The sequence below is a fragment of the Orbicella faveolata genome, unplaced genomic scaffold (assembly GCF_042242905.1).
Source record: "Orbicella faveolata isolate gen_17 unplaced genomic scaffold, um_ofav_v1 contig_26, whole genome shotgun sequence".
Taxonomy (NCBI): Eukaryota; Metazoa; Cnidaria; class Anthozoa; order Scleractinia; family Merulinidae; genus Orbicella; species Orbicella faveolata.
Genome location: NW_028301554.1, coordinates 9,372,751 through 9,392,608, shown reverse-complemented (window position 1 = coordinate 9,392,608; position 19,858 = coordinate 9,372,751). Strand labels below are relative to the sequence as shown.

General features: G+C 39.7%; 1 protein-coding gene across 1 annotated transcript in view; it reads left to right on the top strand.

Moving 5' to 3' along the window:
- Window positions 1-19,652, top strand: part of LOC149108078 (uncharacterized) — a 31,095-nt gene extending 11,443 nt beyond the window's left edge. Inside the window, exons 6-17 of the mRNA XM_089295620.1 lie at window positions 9,725-9,912; window positions 11,714-11,900; window positions 13,013-13,224; window positions 13,953-14,137; window positions 14,472-14,570; window positions 15,001-15,099; window positions 15,675-15,839; window positions 16,519-16,986; window positions 17,214-17,425; window positions 17,695-17,734; window positions 17,912-18,009; window positions 18,807-19,652. Of these exons, the coding sequence (XP_089151746.1) occupies window positions 9,725-9,912; window positions 11,714-11,900; window positions 13,013-13,224; window positions 13,953-14,137; window positions 14,472-14,570; window positions 15,001-15,099; window positions 15,675-15,839; window positions 16,519-16,986; window positions 17,214-17,425; window positions 17,695-17,734; window positions 17,912-18,009; window positions 18,807-18,987 (2,134 nt within the window). The 3' untranslated portion in view covers window positions 18,988-19,652. The remainder of the gene's footprint in view (window positions 1-9,724; window positions 9,913-11,713; window positions 11,901-13,012; window positions 13,225-13,952; window positions 14,138-14,471; window positions 14,571-15,000; window positions 15,100-15,674; window positions 15,840-16,518; window positions 16,987-17,213; window positions 17,426-17,694; window positions 17,735-17,911; window positions 18,010-18,806) is intronic.
- The last annotated feature ends 206 nt before the right edge of the window (window positions 19,653-19,858 follow it).

Genomic DNA, 19,858 nt, shown 5'->3' with positions numbered 1-19,858 from the left:
TTAAGACTTAATCATTCTTTTAGAATTCATTTGCCAGGAGTGGATTGGGTGGCTAGCCACCCAACTTTAAAAGAAGCAAATAATGAAAAAATAGTATCGGACCTAAAACGAAGGCGTATCTGGATTTTCTTAGGCACTGTTAAAGAGTATTTTTCACATATATAGTTGTGATGTTAATACAAACCTGGATCTTTACACAATTTCTTTAGGTATTAGTTGTTGAGTTCACGTTGTAATAAACCAGGCTTTTTTCTATAGTTTTCGTCAGTGTTTTATCCGTATATGGCCCATGTAAAAGGTAAAGTCTGCATACGAGCCAAGTGGCCCACCAGGCCGGAGCTTATCTCGGTTTCTGTAGCATGAAGCGACTAGCAGTCCATCGCAGGGTTACCCCCAGCATTAAGTTCGCCGGTACCCATTTATACACTTGGGCGGAGAGGGGCACTGTGAGAGTAAAGTGTCTTACCCAAGAACACAACGCAATGTCCCCGGCCAGGGCTCGAACCGGGAGACGAGCACACTAACCATGAGGCCACCGCGCCTCTCATGTATGGCCCATGTGGCTGGTAGGATATCAAATATATCTATCCTGGTTCAACTAAAAATACATACACCTGGACTACAATTAACTTTGGTCAAAACATAGTGATCTTGTTTTACATGGTTCCACTTCCCCCATTCCCTTGAATGAATACAAAACGGAGCCATCCACAAGAAATTTCAAATTAAAGCAGGCTTATTCTCTGTAAGGTGATGTTTGACTGGAATTCTATCTCTTCTCTTCTGTCTTGCAAACACTTCAAGAGCAATTATTTTAGACCACCCGAGATTTCTTCTGGTATATATACTTAATGATTTCGAAATGTTCACAGGGACAGTAATGATGCCTTTTCAGATTTTGGCTTCTGGGCAAAAACCATGCTGTAGCAGTGATTCCTCCAATTTGATTTGGGGCACCCCGGTCCTCCCCGTACGAATGTCCCTTGACTCAGGGGTAATAGGCAGTTTGTTACATTTATGCTTAAGTCAGTTTATTCCATTTATGGTCAAAGTTTATTACATTTATGGATAGTGGAATTTTATTACATTTGTGGCTAAAAGTTATTACATTTATGGTCAGTATAACATTTATGGCCAATTTTTATTACATTTATGGTTGGTATTACATTTACGGTTGGTATTACGTTTATGGTTTTTATTACATTTATGGGTGATACACCAGGTTCAAGCTGTTGTCGCCATAAGGCATTAGTGAAAGGATTATACAATTTCGAAGCACATCACGTGATACGTTTTAGTGCAATGATAAGAAGGTGTTCATAACTCCCACGACCCTTGAGTGGAGTGGTAGGATCTCCGGGAAACAAAGTTCATTTTTTCCTTGTGGCCAGTCGTTAACTTTTAAATAATTTTCGGCTACATAAATGTCCGTCTTTGGGAGGAAATTTGACTCCGAATAGCAACTCCAAACGGCGGGATAAGATGACCACAGAGAACCAACTCGGAAATTCCTGTCCTATAGAATACTATTACTGCTATCGTATTTCATGTTATATATGTGACGATGTAAAATAAAATAATGGTTTTTTTTACTCATAGCTGTGCCAGAACCTGTCATCTTCTACCCCTTGAATGCTCGCTATAAAGCTGCAGAAAAAGAGAACAGACAGCCAGAGGAAATCATGGGGGATGTTGCTATTACAAATGGACCCTACAACGAACCAGGCGGAGCGTACATGTTTTATGGCACTGATAGCAGCTACATTGAGTTTCCGAATAAAGGGGACCCGAACACCCAGTTCTCATTCACACTGATGTGCTGGGTTCAACCCAGAGGCCAAGATGGACCACTATTCAGCTACGGAGTTATTGATTATGGAGTCGTTGCGACTGCGAACAGCAAATTATTTAATCAAATCGTGCAAAGGGGACATCCTTATCATTTGACTGGTATGACAACTCCTGAGGTTCTCCCAGCAAGGAAGTGGGTTCATGTTGCAGCAAGTTACGATCACAACACCAGAAATAACTCGCTGTATATAAACGGACATTTAAGTGTCTCGCAAATCATTGGCAAACGTTATTCCATTGCAACCATCCAAACCAACGTTCGAATGGGGACTAGAAGTGTTAACAATAAGAACTTCAAAGGGAAAATCACGGAAATGAAGGTTTACGATGTCGCACTGAACGAGGCGCAGATACAAACATCGATAAGACAAGGTAGCTGCACTTTTCCCGAAATATTTGTCTCCTTACCCTGTCCAATGATTCCCTAAATTAATAAACTCCTGTTATTGGTCAACTTGGCAAGAGGTAGCAGACACCCGTTTCCCAAAACAACGTCGCGTTAGAAGACAAAAGAAATGATCAATAGAACCGGAGAATGTACTGAATGTCTGCATGTATGTCCCCACGCTAAAAAGTGATATACACTATCCCTTTCTTAAGGCCATTAGAGGCAATGTCTTGGCCATCTTTTAGAGCTCTGTCATGAAAGGACTTCTGGCGAGAACAAACTACATCAGCTTTCTTTCCACGTAATAGCTACATTTGAGCAAAAAATGAAAGAAATTAGAGTTGTTAAATGGTAATCTATTGCCAGGATCATTTCTTCACTTCACACTTCATGCGCAGTTCGAACTTTACAATTATCTCACACGTATCAGAAGTTTTTTTTTTTTTTTCTGACCTGGGTTGTTTTAAACGCGCAACTTGACCTTACTGCACATATACTATATATATTTAGCAAACAGCCCTAAGAAAATCCCCTCGCTGATTGGTTAAAAATCATGTTTCTATTAAACAATTAAATTATGAGCTCGAAATTTCTATTGCGTGATAGTTTACGAGGGCGCAGCCCAAGTCAACTATCATGCATAGAAATCGAGAGCGAATAATCTAATTGTGTTAGTATAATGCATCAGTCAATTCCAGCAGCGCCCATCCCCTCCCCCGGGCTAACCCCCGGGCATTAGCATTTGTTTTTTAAAATGGGCAAATTCCCTGAGGTGTGGACACATAAGCTGTCCAAATGCCCCGGGGTGGGTACGAAGAAAGAGGGCAAATGCCCCGCCCCCGGGATCGTCGCCTTCCAACACCTCCATAATTTTTTAATTAATCAGTGAATAAAACGGTCAGCTGTTCAGTATTTTAATGCAACGGTAAGACTTCAAGGACAACAGTACGTGTTAGTTGATTCTGATTATATTTATTTCTTTATATTTGTTTTTAACAGTTTGCTAGAGGATAGCTGGGATTGCGGCGGACGTGCCCCCAGCCGTGAGCAATGATAGGCGCCTGTATTCGCAGGCTACTTTTTCTGTGAAGAATCAAGACATTTTAAATCATGATGCATTGCATTTTAAGCTCGCAAGATCTGTCTTGAAGACCGCATCGTTTGAATTCGCAAACCTTAAGTATTTTAACTCCACTTGCATGAATTTAAAAAATGCTAGGCTTGTTTTGAATGCGAAATGCGAAATAGTCGTGTTCACGTCAGTGATTGTTTTGTGATAAACAAAATATAGTTCACCTTGTCGCTTATATTTATAAAATTATGCTTACGGGTAATGAAGAAATATCTAAAATTGAGAAAATACACCTTTAAAAACATCTGCAAGTTTCTCTAGTCCCTGACGGACAAGCCATTGTTCGAAAAACGCCTCGTCTTTCCCGACGAACTTATCCATGGCACTTTCCAAAACACGTGTGTCGAATGCCCGGGGGTTGTCCCGGGGTACGCAGATGCTCAGCCCCCGGGCCGCGATAAAATTGCGGATGCCCCAACCCCGGGACTGACAACGTAAGCAAATGCCCTGCGGTTGCCCGGGGGGAGGGATGGGCACTGCTGCAATTGACTGATGCATAAATCTAATAGCCGTTCAGAACTTTATCTAAATCCTTTTCAGACACTTCGTAAACGCCAAGAAACGGCCGTCATTTTGTCAACAAGGGCACACTGCTACGCTGCTCACTATCTATCACAGAATAGATCGAGAGTAACGTAGCCAATCAGAGAACGGCATTCGTGATAGAACGCTAGTAGAATTATACTAAAACTCGATAGAAACTCGGAACTAGCACGAACTGTTGACGTAATGATGGCGCGAGCAAAGAGAATTTACATCTTGATAATCAAAGTTAACAAGTTGTTTTCCTTTTTTCCGTCGCAGGGTTTTCTAAAAGAAATAGAAAACATGTTCTCCGTCTTTCTATCGAGTTATAGGAACACTCGTGAAAGTTTGGGAGAACTCGAAAAAGCTGTGTAGACACTCGCCTGCGGCTCGTGTTCCTACAACATTCCTCGTTCTCCCAAACTTCCACTCGTGTTTCTATTAAACAATTAGATTATAAGTTGGAGATTTCTATCGCGTGGCGCCCTCGTCAACTATCACGCATAGAAATCAAGAGTGAATAATCTAACTGTTTTAGTATAAATCTATTAGTCGTTCAAAACTTTATCGAAACCCTCTTGACAGACACTTTGAAAATGCCAAGAAGCGGCCGTTATTTTGTTAGCAAGGTTATACTGCTACGCTACTCACTATCTATTCCAAAATAGATAGTGGGTAGCGTAGCCAGTCAGAGAACAGCATTCGTGATAGAACGCTAGTAGATTTATACTAAAACTCGATAGAAACACGGTACATGTTTCCTATTTCTTAAACATCATCTGAGCGATTTCGCAAAAACATGCCAGCCGGGTTTTCGCAGCCCGAATCCAGGCGAAGCTAGCAACCTTAAACCCAGGGAGGGGGGGCTCCGTTAAGGCCAGGCCTGGCACGTGGCCCAGGCAAGCCTATCTGCTGGTGGTTTGCTGGTGGCCAGCTGTCAAAAGCAGGGGGAAGGGGAGGGTGTCTTGTATTGACACCCTCAGCTAGCTAGACTTAGAGTTTTCAGTGTTAAATAATTTTGATATTGACTCTGTTTCTGGGTATTTTACTCAGTTCAAGTAACCTTGGCTTTTTGTACTGACATGGCAACCTGCTGGAGTGGTCAACCGCACGTGCATGCTTGAGGGGCCAACCTCCTAGCCCGAGGGGGGGGGGGGGGAGGGTGTTCAGAGGACCTCTGTTCGGTGGGACTGTCTTTGAGTCAATGCGGGCATGTTTGTGCGAATTCGTCAGATATATGTGTGCATCATTGTGTCAACTAAAGCCACGTTTTGACGTAGTTTTTGCATGTCTCACAGTAAGAAGTGATTTGTTTAAAATCAATGTAAGCAGGTATCATGGTTCAGTCAATGAGCATTAAGGGTAAAAGGTTTTTATTTCTAACCGATTAGTTCCACCAACGGTAACATTCCCAGCTGCTCTGTTAGCAATACAAGGAGGCACGCTGTCATGTTCAGCCAGAGGAACTCCTCCCATATACACAGCACTGATAAGGAACTCTACAGTACTGGTGAATATAACAAACACTGCAACCATCCGTCTGGACAAGGATGGAAACTACACCTGCCAGGCCATCAACCAGTGTGGAACTGACGTGAAAGAACTCCAAGTCAATTTCACAAGTAAGGGTTTTTTCTTGCCTAATCTCTCTTTTCTTGTCAAATAAAGTACAATGCTTGAGAGTGAGTCCCAGGTAAACTTCCGGAAAACGCCCTGCGATGGCCCTCTGGGTCCGATGCGCTAAGCCCCTGTACTGCCAAAACCGACGGGTTGGGAGCTATAACTTAAAGTGAAGCTTCATGCTGTCCATATTGTTATCAAAGAGTTCTTTCTGACTATTCGTTGGCCATAGCATCTCATGATTTAACTGACATCTTATGCAGTGATCGCACTGAAGGACATATCTTGAATGCCTTCAATCCTGACCATAACGTTTGAGACACTGTTATTTTTCCATAAAAACCAGAATCCAATTTACTCCCCCTCCCCCCTCCCCCGGACAATGCTGGGAGTCAGGAGTCAACGACTTGTAGAAGTGGCCAAATAATTACTTCTAAAAGAGATTTTATAAAATAACTGAGATAGCACGCGCGCTCCCATTGAGTGGTCGATAGGCGTGTTTAAATGAGCGTATGTAAACACGGTTTCTCGTCACGTTTTAGATTCGCACGTAAACACTAGGGAGTTGAAAGAATTCTCAGCAGTTTTGCAAAAGCTCGACCTGCGTCTCGGGTTTGAGTAGCTATCTGGAATTCTCTCGGCCCCTCATGTGTTTAGATGAGGCTAAACACGGGAAAAGTAGTTAATTGCTAAATCTAAAGCTCGATATCCAAACTCTGAAGACGTTCATGAGAACAGTTTTATCCTATTCTATACTCAACTTTATTATATTACAATCGAATAAAGTAAACATGAATTCTCATCCTTCAAGTCATATCAAGTTTGGTTTAAATTAAGCTGCGAGATTTTTTTGCTAGGCCTGTGTTAATAACTGTCCATTCCCTTAAAATGTCGGTTAAAATATGCGTTTTGTAACGTTGAAGAAACATACGAAAACCGTCTTTGTATTAACAGAATATGGTCCAGAGATCGGCTTTCTGACCAGTGAAGGATATCCTTACAGCTACCCAAGGAATATGTACAATGTATCCGCATATCCTATTCCAGAAGGCTGGTCGATGAACATTTACTTTCAGGATTTTGATGTGGAAGAAAGTAAACCTTGCCTGTAAGTAATATAGCTGTGATGATCGAGTGTATCAGCTACATTTATCTAATGTGGAGTAGAGTCATGTGATGGTGTTACTCTTCGGATTAATTTCTATCTATTCTGGATCTATGCAGTTGTCCAATTGGAACATAGCCTTATCAGCTTTCTTGAGCGTTATTTGTAAACACTCTGCTTCTAGTGAATCTAAGTCCCTTTTCGATGGTCCCAATTCTGTTTATTAGTAATAAGATTTTAGAAGTCTACTTGAATAGGGGACCGGAAATGTTTCTCTTGATCTGATAAACACTAATTTCATTAATTTGCAGTACCCTTCCCCCCCGGACAAAAGGTGGACATTTGCTCCAGGGGTTGGAGCATATGAAATATTACTCCTACTCGGGGGCTATGCTAAATTATAGTATAATCCCAGGTGGCCCAAGCTTGCAAATGAGCATCCCTGTACATGCAGCAGTACTCAGGGTACGCAACAGTCCAAATTTAATGATTTGTTCCAGACTTAGTTCCCGTGAGGTTTCTAAGCTGATTTATTGCAAATTTATTGCAATCGTTCACAGAAATCTAAGGTCATTTATAAAGCTGCTTGCTGGGACTGCAGTGACTTTTACATAGGCAAAACAAAACGACGGCTTCATGATAGGAAAACGGAACATTTCAAGGCTCTCACTAAGAATGACCCCACATCCGCCATTGCCGACCATATGAAAGCCACAGGTCACAACATCAAGTGGGATCATTTTGATATTCTAGCTTCTGGTAAAACAGATTATCATTGTAAAATTAAAGAAACTTTGCTCATCCAAGAACTTAAGTCGGCTCTTAATGTAAACGTCAGCAGTGAGAAGCTGATACTTTATTAATTAGCTTAGGCTTTTATTGTGTTACTGTTAAGAAACAGATGTTTCTTAATTTCGTTTCCAGACCCCCTATTTACATTTCATATATAGTTTTCAAAAAATTATAACGGTCTTTTTTCCATTTTTGAAAATGTATGTTGCGTAGCATACGAAACGTCAAGTTATTAAAATGCGTAAGTTTAATATGTTTATCACCGCTATTTGTGTTTTATTCCTCGTTGATTTATTGCAATTTAGGAGGTTTTAGCTTCACTGCTTTGTCCCCTATATATATCCTAAAAACACCTAAATTTCAATAAATCGGCCTGGAAACCTCACGGGAACTAAGGAAACACACACCTGAAGCAAGGTAAGGTTATCTTTATTCATACTCCATCGTATTTTTTAGCCTTAAGAATATAACCATTTTTCGAAACCAAATCCTTAAATTTCGGCTGTTGCGTAACTTGAGTACTACTGTATGTACAGGGGCTTGATCCACCCGTTGTGTAATAATAATTTGCGAATGCATCCCTGTATTCGTAGGTTATCATTTCCATTTTAAACTGTTTTTGTTTCAAAATTTGGTCATTCTATTTCGTTGTTGTGACGATCGCTTCCGGGAGGGGTGGGGTGGGGGTAGGGGTTCTTTACAAAGTTTTATACGGAGGGGCTCCACCCCGAGGTCCAACCCCTGACAGTTTTTTATACCATTTTGACAGAAAAGGTACTCCTTTCGTATACTTTTAATTGAAAAAAGGTTCCCCTTTCTTATGCTTTCATAACTGGACCGTATTCTGAATAAATCGCCAAAAAAGGAAATCTTGTCATTTTCATGTAGTGCGAAGCCGGCGATTTAGTTAAATTCCTCTGGTTTGAAGAGCGTTTTTGGAAGAGTACCGTTTTCGTGACGGATTAGTGTAAACGGTAGGCCTAACCACAGAAATACAGCTACGCTTTCAAATTTCACCGGCGTGGTGTGGATGAGACCTTAAAGAACTAAACGAAAAAAAGTGATTCAGCTTTAATGGACGCCATTTTAGTGTTGAGTATTAAACTTTGAGGCTGTAAAATTCGCCAGGTGTTTTGTTCGCAAGTGTTAAGTTTCGCTATTTTTGTCAATTCTCGAAAACGCAAAAATACAGGCGTGTGTAAATAAGTACGAATAGTTCTTTTCACGCGTGATCTCTAAATTTTCCTCGTAGCAGCTAGATCGGTTTAACTGTTAGCTGAGAATCAGATTGACCCTTTTTTCAACTTATTGCTTAGATCTGGGATCTGCAAAATTTTCCGTTTGGCAAAAACGGAAAACTGATAACTGAGATCCAACTCCCCCATCAAGACACTCTACTTAGAGTCAATTGTCTATACAAAAGTATATGTGGACTGTCCAAACTTTGGTGCAATTTTGTACATGTAAGCAAACCTTCTTTAAGGCTTAGTGCTATAATGACTTTCTGTAAACAGTCAGCCGCACGTTTTGTATTATGTATAGTTACCTCTTTTCTGCTGGCTCGACAGATAATTCGCGCAGATATTTTTCGAGTTGCGTAGTATTTGAGAGCAACGACTGGAGTAAAATGTCCACTCATATTACCTGTCAAGCCAGGGAATAAGGGATGTCATTTTCGACTGCATCCCTGCATTTGTAGGTTATGATTTTCTTTTATTTTTAACTGTTTTTGGTTCAAAAATTAGTCATGACAATTCCTCTCGTGCTCGAACACATCATTTTGTTGGGAGAGCACTCAAGAAGGTACAATCAGCGACATAATTAGTTGACACATTGTCTTTCAATAGTACTTTTAGTACACCAAGTAACACGATTCTTTTTAACGCACAGTATACTGTGGAAAAGACCTCGCTCCCCCATTCAATGTTGCTTGTTTGTAGCTCAAGATCACAGCAGTTACCGCAGAATACTGTTTGGGGCTGAGGGAGGTTGAAAGGACAAGCTAGGAGGGCAAAAAGGGATCACAGTGACGAAATAGGGGGTTAAAAGGGTAAATGTGTCAACAATTTTGTCGCCGATTGTAGTTGCCCTAGTTGTGCTGTCCCTCAAGCAACTCTTATGCTTCTTCCCGCGTGCATAATAATTCGATAATGCACGCTAAAGAATGGAAATTCTTATTGCCAGGTAGTATCAGGAGCCATGGTAGTATGTAGTTTTTAATTATATATCTGATTTTTGGATTACTTACGAGTATCACAAGTTACTCAGTTTTAGTGGTTTGGTGCGAAACATCATTTACTTTTCTTTGTAGCAAAGACTTTTTGAGAATCAACGACGGGATGGGCAAAGTACTTGGTTTGTATTGTGGTAACAAGACCGGTAAAAATCTTCTTGTGACCGGAGACAAAGTGGAAATAATATTTCGTTCAGACGGAGAGATTGAGCAAAGAGGATATCTGCTAAATTTCACTCTGATTTCATTGCCCTCGGTTTCAACCGGTAAGTGTGACCATAAAGAAGCTGATGAAACTTGAAGAGTACACCAAGTTCATCTCCCACTTAAATATTTCTAACATTTCATTTAAAGGTGACAGTTATTTATGATATTACATACGCAGCTTGTTTCGTCCCGGGCAAGGGACTCAACAGAGACCTTTCTGCTTGGCAAACTCGTTGGGCATCACGCCCAAATTCCCGTTCACTAACAAAATGATGACAGCAATCTCGCCTTATATCCTTAAAGGATTCCTGACTGCATTTCATTTCCACGAGAAAAACTGGAAAAGGAGTTTTCTACAAAACTAAGAGCAATAGTGTGGTAAGAGACAATGTCTCTTGAGCATGATAATTTTCAATAGGCCGTAATGAATGTAAACATTGTCATAAAAATTTGGCGTCTTTAGCCACAAGTTCGCGGATTCTCTTTAACCCTATCCAGACCAGGCTTTTTGGCTTTTTAAGGTCTTCTAGTGACTGGAAACCAAGTAAAAATGTTATTAGATCAGACGACTAGGTTGAACAAAGAGGATATCGGTTAGTCTTCACTCTGGTTTCACCAGCCTCGGTTACACCACCATTTGTTTTTTTTACTCGGGTGGGACGATAAAGAAGCTGATTAAGCTTAGCAAGTTCGCCTAGTTCATCGCCCTCCTCAAGCAGTTTAAGGACTGGATCAAAGACCTTTACTGGTTAAAATAATTTATTTGATATATGTCCAAAGACACAAGTGACAATGGAACCAAATTTAGCACACAGGTAGGTTTCAACGTCCTTGGCATTTTGAGGAAGATTTGGTACTTCTGATGGGTCACGTGACATATCACGTGATGTTTAGCGGAAAATAACAAATATTTGACGAATTATTGGCGGTTTTTAGCAAGATCGTTTAACAAGAACGAGTTTTAGATGCAGTTCAATTATTTCCATACTCTCACATTTGGAATGACCGTCCAAGATTTTGCGGAAAAGGGTTGTAGGGTCAAAGCTCATTTTTGTAAGAAATTCGACTTTTGATCATTTATATCTTCTAAAAACGAAATCAAGGAAGATCATGCCTAGCGTGGCAAGGTAGATAATTTAAATTTTCATAGAAAACGCTCATTTATTGATGAATACGTGTAAAATTGGCTAACAATTGCCGAATTACTAAGCCTTAATGTAATTTTTTTAAATAAAATGATCACGTTTAAAAGAACATTTAAAAGGTCATGAACCTGTGGCGTCTGAAGTCACAGGCTCGCAGATACTCTTGGCCCTATTCAGACTGGGCTAATGGACTTTTTGAGGTCTTCTTTGCCCGATGGGGGATCGGGGGGAAGGGGGAGGGGCTTTTGAGGCCAACACCCCGTTACTCTTGGAATACTAAAGTCATTACTGACCATAAATCTTGTATGTTTTATAACACATCCCAAGCTTTCTTCTACGAGGACCCTGTTATAGAATGGATCTCCCACCTTGGATTTTTACTAAATTTTTTTTTTACTAAACGCTGGAAAATTGCGAAAATTTGCTTGCAATATTTTCTCTTTTTTTACAGTCTATATCTTTCCATGTCTTTCAGTACTAGTAGTCTCGATTATCATGAACTGTGGACAGCTGCAAGTGCGATATAATTAAAGCAAAACAGGACGACACGCTTTTTCATTTAGTAAAAAAATTCAATTTTACAAATTGGAGTTATGACTTCCTCCAATTATGGCAGCCTTCGGAATGTTCATCATTCAGTTATTTCCAATGTAGTCCTCAAACATTAATTAAACTCCCAGCCACCTTAAGATAGAAATTTATTATCCTTTTTCAGTCCCTACGGAAAGGAATTCTGGTGAACCAACACAAGAAACCGCTGGTCAACCAACACAAGAGACTGCGATCTCCAATGAAAGGATGATTTACATCTCATCTGGAATCGCCTTTATTCTGTTGCTGGTGCTATGTTTTATTGTAGGTTTCTGGTGCCACAGACGGTCTCGTCACAAGCGAATCAAAAGGTTATTCACTGTTGTTGTTACCTCGTACTTAAGATGTAACATGATAAATTCGTTGGTTATTGCAAAAGTGGGGCAATTAACAGGAGAGATTCTGTATGTTATAGCATTTTACTTCTAAAAGCTGCATCTATAAGTTAATTACAGCCGGTTCCATTCTCAGCAGGCGCTGTTTTGAGAAGTAATGGAGACCTTGCCTCTTTTTTGCATAAATTTATTCACCTAACAACAAAGAAAACCTTACTATTATAAATTGACCCTACATATATAATATATGCGTACCACAAGACAAACATAGTTTAACTTTGAAATATGATGTTCAGACAAGAAATCGGATCTGAAATAATTTGGCAAAATGATGGGAGGTGGAGTGGCCCACTGGTTGGTTGGGGAGCAGTGGGGAAAAAACAGAGAGAGAAAAAATAAGAGAGGAGTGTGGTACGTAGGCTCGATATTTCCAGCCGTTTTGTGAGCCTGCGTTCCTTGCCCATTGGGAGGAGGATAAACAACTGCACACCCAAAACGGCTGAAAATCGAGCCTATGTGGTACGGGAAAGACAGAGAACAATCGTTCACTCCTCGCACCAAGCCCCTCTCTTCTTCTTTAGCTCGCCATTTTTCGTGCTGCACCATTTGCTGTACCCCAACTACCTACTTAAGCGCGTTGGACCCGGGATCTGCTGGCGGTCCATGTTGGTACGTTGGCTGGGGTGACTGCGTTGTGTTCCTGGGTAAGAAATCTATTTGTGAATCTCTCCAGCTCGGGATATTCTAAAATGGATAACGCCGAAGGACCAGGTCAACTCGAAGAAATGTGCGGAGGTAGCCTGCAATGGACTAGCATGTTATCTAGAGGAAATAACAATAACTCTCCCTCGGAAGCTGGGATAGCTTTGATGGTATATGCTTAACTGCAGTCTTAACCATTGCCGAACTTGGTATCCAATTTGGAACTTATTGACAGAATGCAAAATGCAGAATGCAGAGTTTCATCGCCAAGCTCTAAGATATTCGTCTTTTGAGCAGCAAGATTTCAGTAAAATAAAGGCCTACTGCACTGCACTACATGATAACAACTCTTTTTGTGTATAAAGTATTTTCCCATCTGTCCACAGATCAGTTCGTTCAGCTCGCGAAATTATCCCGCTTGACAAGTGGGAACTTCTTCCCGAGGAAATAAAATACGAAGAGGAGCTGGGTCGAGGAGCATTTGGTGTGGTTTACAAAGCAACTCTAAAGAGGCGAGTTGGAATAGAAGTGTTTGATACTGTGAAAACACTGAAGCCCGAGGAGCCGTGCCAGCTGGTCGCAGTCAAAGAACTGCAAGGTAATTGCAATCATTATGCAAAATCATGTATAAAAGGGCGAATCGTCACACAACTTGCTAATTGGTTTGGTCCGTTGTCTTTAAAATACACCTGAAAGAGATTTAAATTCTTAGTGATATGCAAAATACTTAAAGGAGTTAAGTCACGGTATTTTGAGTTATTTTGGCCACATACAAAATTACCTTTAAATGGTAGGAAACCTGAAAATAACAGTTTAATAACATAGAAAAACACCAAAGAGATAATGATAAACCATAGAGGAACAAGGATGGCTAAGGATGGAGAAGGTTAACACGGATTACAAACGACGAATGTGAAAAATTGAGGCAAAACTTCTCAATATGCGCAAACCGTGACTGAGCTCCTTTAACCCTTAACAGATCGATCGCATTTGGTCTTTTGCAATCAGATCGCAAGTTGTATCTCCCCAGTCTTAAGCTTAAGGTGACATTACGAACGACACAACTAAGCCATTTCCCTTTATAGTGTGGATATCATTAAAAACTATATAATCATCTGTCGCCTTGTTGTTTTCTTTTCATGTCTCATTATCCCTAAATTGGACAGCAGGTAGTCCTGAGCATGAAACGCAACTGAGTTTCCTGTCGGAATGTACTCAGACCGTGACTGAAGCAAAGCCTAATAGATTGCTGATTGATTTTTGAATCTGGTTTTAAAATCTTTTATTCGTAGCAAATAGGAATTTAACTACATCATTTGTGTCTAGATGATCCGTGCGAAGAACAAAAAGAAGAGTTCTTGCAGGAAATAGAACAGATGAAGCTGTTGGGTGCACACCAGAATATTGTATCCCTGGTTGGTTGTTGCACTTTGCAGGAACACAAGTTCCTGGTGATAGAGTATGTTCCGTTTGGTGATCTGTTGCAGTGGTTACGACGCAGGAGGCGATCGGTAAGACGTTTCCCAAAGGAATATTTAATCAATTTGATGTTACCCCAAGTGTTCTGTAGTAATGGATTTAAAAGTAGGGCAGTGGTGTAGTCCTTCACGAGGCAGTTCGTGCTAATTATACAGGGCTCTTGCAAATCTATCAAAGCTCATAGTTTAACATGCAGCTATAGGATTTTCAATGGCTAGATGCCTCCCAAGTAGGCTGTGTTGGGTTCTAAATATAACAAGATTTCCAGACGATAATGTTCAGCCCTCATCTTGAAACTTAATCACTTCCACGTTTAGACCAATCGTGGTAGTTATTTATGATCTAATCGTGTTCATTGTATTCTAGATCAATCGAAACCAAGGCACTGGGGGTAACGAGGAGAAGAAATGTTACGACGACAAGGAAATATTCAATGCTCAAAAAGAAATGAGCGACTGCAGCCAAGTAGGTGCCTTACATTAAACCCTATTCTAATCAGATATGTTTAGGGCTTCAAGAACATGAGTGGTGTGATGGAGTGGTGACTAAAAGTTCTGAGGCCTTTGACTCCACCAGTATGTAACTTGAGGGATGGGGAATGTTTTATAGTGTATCGTGTGTATCTGCCATCAAATATTTGAGGCTTAATAGAAAATAACCTGTCAATTGATATGTCACATAGCTGACTGTCGGGGTGTATTGATCGGTGAACAGGGGGTTAGTAGGAGAATTGGTGGTGGGATGGATGAAGGAAGGAAGGAAGGAAGGAAGGAATGGTGAATGGACGGATGGACAAATGATTGAATAGATTAAATGAACGAACAAACGAATGGGTGAGTGTATGAATAAAAATATAAATGAGGATTAAAATATTAACTTTTAATGCATTTAACAGGGAGAGCTAGACCTTCAGGATGAAAAGTGGGCCTTGGCTATTCCTGGCGGTTTCCAAGTTAACAAAGAAATCGCCATGTCCTCTGGACAGCTTTCTCAGGTAAGAAACGGCTTGAATACTACTTTAGTTACTTTCGTTATAATGTTATCAGGCAAATATTCTCTTCAAATTTGTTTTGGAAAAATGGTGTAGGCCTGACGTCAAAATTTCAATAGGAAAGTTTGAAAAAGTATTAAATTTTCGTTCCACGTGAAAAGAAAAGTTGACAGATGTAAGAAAAATATTAAAACGTGATCAGTTTAACTGCATTTAAATAGCAGGATGGAAGTATGGATAAATAGCCAAGACATATCCCATAAAGGGAGGAACTAGAGCGTTTCGATGGTACTTTAAAATCCCGGAGATGAAGGAGCTATCTCCCTCTAGTCCCTCTGCTCTCACAAAAATTTACCCAGTCTTTGAACTCCCCCTTTACCTCACCCTCCCCTCCTCCCAACGATCTAGTCCGATATAACATTTCAGCTCTGACGTCTCCATGGATGGTAAGCTTTTAAAATGTCTCCCGCCTCTCGATTATCACTCCCATTTTTTTGTTTTTGTTAAAAAAGGGAGATTTTGCAAAATATTGACCTACTGTGAAATAAGGGTATTAAAATACGCGTATATCACGGTAGGTCAATATTCTTGCCATTCAGGAAAAAGAAGATGATACTCAGGATGGGATTGATCAAGATCAACCACGGCTAGAACAAACTTTGCTGATGATGGAATCGACTCCGTCACGAGATAACAGAGATATCATCGTTGATGTAACCCCTTTCGCTGAGAATCTTGCTGAAGTAAGTAATGGACAAGCGGAAGTGTTCGCTTTTCTATTGTTTATTTCCATGGCAGTTTTAACTCTTAAAACTGCACTTGAGAAGATTATAACAAAGAATTACACGACAAATTCATTGATCTATGCGCATATTATTATTATTTGGATTGATACATGTATCTGCAAACGTACATGTACTTATGTATGGTAATGTAAGTTAAATGATGTGTAAAGTATCCACGAATGTTTATTTCATTGGTGGTCATGTGCCAAATATGATGAGATCAGGTAGGTCAACATAGCTAAACTGGCAGTAAAAATCAAAATTATTAGATATATTCTAAAAAGTATTACGAGTATGATGAAGTATTAAAAATGCTAAAGCTAAAGCGGAAGTGGAAGAAATGTAAAAAAACAAACATTGATACCAAAATCAAAACTGAAAAAAAAAAACAACAACAACAACAACTTCAACATATTGCTACAAATGTTTTCCAATCAAGATAAGAAAAACTCGCTAAAAACTCACCAAAAACTCACGCTACATTAGGTTTGAAATAAGCGCCGCATTTTCTACCCTTCCCTCCCTTCCCAAAATATCAATAACGTAATAATTTCCAAACGCTTAGTTTACCACCATTACTTGCTAGGTTATATTCTGTTTTTTTTTTTTTTTTCTTTTTCTTGCCTTATTTATTCAGGAAAACAGCAATGATTCACTGGATCAGGAATTCATTGAACTGATGCCGATATCATCGACATCACAGGAAAACAGCAACGCTGCCGCCATATTCAAATCGTCGGAAAATATCGGTGATGATGACGACGACAAAGAGGAAGGAAACAATAATGCTTTTCTGAACCAGGAAAAAATAGAAGTGCTATCAATGCCAACGACATCACAGGGAAAAGACAACGCTTCCGTTGTACTGATATCAACTGAAAATATTGATGATGATGACGCCGACCCTGACGAAGGCAAATGTAACGATTTTCTGGAGCAGAAAAGCATGGAAGAGATGTCGATGCCATCGACATTACAGGGCAACAGCAACGATGCGGCCACATTGATATCAACTGAAAATATTGATGATGATAACGACGAAGAAGCAGACGGCTTTACCACTCAAAAGCTGTTTTCTTTTGCTTGGCAAATAGCAAAGGGAATGGTAGGTATTAGTATAGCCAGTTCGAAATGAGATAAAGTATAAAAATACTTTCTAGTTGTGACTCTCGACCTCCACAAGAAAGGTTTTGTAAACAAATCATCTCAAACTGAGATGGGTCTTGCATGCCTCGTTTATTGGTAATCTCAAACAAAGTTTTAATACGTGATTCACAAAAAAACAAAAAAAGAATCATAATCTTTAATCATAATTCTTTCATAATTTTTTAGAATCATCTCACAGAGAAAGGCTTCATTCATCGTGACCTTGCAGCTCGTAATATTCTGGTTGGCAGTGATAACCGAGTCAAAGTGTCAGACTTTGGATTGATGCGAAAAATCTACGAGGACGTGTACAATGGAAAGAATACAAAGAAGCTTCCTGTGAAATGGATGGCCCCAGAATCAATTAATGACAGCATTTACACCATCAAGAGTGATGTGTAAGTCACTCTTTCTGTGTGACGGCAAAGCCTTTTTCTTAACCCTCAGATGCACACACGGAGAAGTACAACTTGTTCTTTCGAGGATTTAGCGTGTATCGTCGAGAAGTTTCGAGGGTAGGAAAGAAGCGTAGAAGTTGCTCGTGGGCGGCTTGTCATTATAATTACATGGCCTAAAAAGAGAAAGACTTAAAATCTTAATTGTGTTGAGTACATGTACAGTAATTACAAAACAGCGTTTCTTGATCTCTTTTTTTATTTTCATATAGCTGGTCCTTTGGAATACTTCTTTGGGAAATGGCCACCATGCCACCAAGTTAAAGAAATATATTTTTTTTATTTCCATTACATTCTTTTTCCTTTATTTTTTTCCGAAATTAGTCATTACTTTCTTATGTTAAGGCGAGAATTCATTTCAGTTTTCCTCACGTAACACTTACGGTTAACTTACCTCCTTACGGCTTATTTTTCTTTGGATGCATTTCAGGAGGTGTGCCGTATCCCACGTTAACCAATCGGGAGGTGTGTCGACTCTTGAAGAATGGTTATCGCATGGAAAGGCCTGACATGTGCTGTGATGAAGTGTAAGTAACTGAATTGCGTTGAGATCAGTTGTCCCTCTTTCGAAATAGGGCTGATACTTGAAAACAAGCTACTATCCAGTACTTACAAATTGGAATGCGCGTGGCTCGCTTAAATATATATTTATATCGTGTAACAACAACTGGTAATGCTGCTACTAAGAGTAGAGAACAGCCATTCATGAAGACCGCGAATACCGTAGAGGAACATTGTCGTTTTTAAACTGCGGACACTTCGCGATATGCGAACAACTAATGTTATGGACATACAGTGGCTTAAATTAAATATATACAAAGGATCTGTAATATGAACTATATCCGTCCAAATTTACATAAGATTTATTTTAAAACCTGACCATTGCAATCTATTGTTGTCATATAACAGTATAGAATTGCTGTCTAGAGGGGCTCTAAACAAATAGGAGTTACTGTAACAGTAATAATAACTTTGTTATTGTGTGAAAATAGTTGGTTCAGCCACGGGATAACCCTCCAGTAATTAAAATAACCATCAAGTAACTCTTCTTTGGATTTTGAGTCGGCATTGGTTCAGGTTGTTGTACATCATATTACTACATGTGTATTTCACATTATTTTTGATCAAGAGGTTGCAAGCTTGATAATCATTGAAACATTTCGTTTTTGCGCATCTTGCATGCCCTCCACGCACCTATACAATGTCGAGAAACTGATTTAGCGTTGTAATGTATTTAAAGTTGGCTTTGACAAATATTGTAGATTGATCGGGTTTGTTCCGCAATGCAGCTGTTTAACTTTTTGTCATCTTCTATCCATGATAGATATGAATTGATGTCTGAGTGCTGGAATGAAGATCCATCCTCTCGTCCCAGTTTCTTGGAGTTGATTGACCGACTGGAGGTGATCATGACGAAGGATGTACCATATTGTGACTTGGACAAGCATGATGAGTCACACTCCTACTACAACGTGCCCGCTAAAGCTGATGAACACAGCGGATAAGAAAGCGACAGAAAGGCCCACACGATAATGCACTATAGACGAGAACTTTAAACTTTAAAAGGCTATATTTAACTTCAAAAAGAAGAAAAAAATGACTATATATGGGTGTAATCCAGACTTCAATCCTAGACAGATCTAGTTGAGACAAACTCAAGAATTGCGCAGATAACCATCTTGCATCAAATACTACAAACAAAAAATTATAAAAATTTTGCTTATCCTCTTCTTATCTCATATCCGTTCAATGTTGTCTTAAAATGTTGGCAATACACGAGAAGTAATTTTGAGATAAAAAGAAAGAAAAAGCATCATTAAGGAGGAGGCGGGAAAGGTAGAAAGGAAGCTAGCCCTTGTCAGATTTTTCTTGTCTCAGCAGTTCTATCAAGGACAGTTATTTAAACATAAACAAGTTAAGTTATGAAATAATTTAAAACATGTACCTATGACTCGATGTGCTAGTTGTGTACGGTACAAGAAACTGAACTTGAAAATGGAGGCACATTAATCTTGTTAACATTGCTAGCTGCTGGTTGCCTAACCAGTTGGCTCTTGACATTAGTAAAGATAAAAAGCTGAATTTGAGACTGCTACACATCTTGTTGTAGCTAATTGCCTGCCAATATACTGGTTTAAGCTTAAATATATCAAAATATAAGTTAATGTTACCTGTGTTGAATCTGACTTAATTTGTTTGTGGTTGTGGTCGCCATTGATCATGTGTGGACTGGTGTGAGGTCTGGAACCAAACCGATGCGGGAACTGGAATAGCCGAGGACAATTGCAGTAATTTGTATAATGTTGACGGAGAACGCAGCTATGAACAGTGCAGAGCAGCTGCCGGAACAGCAGTGAACTCACATGTTAACAAACA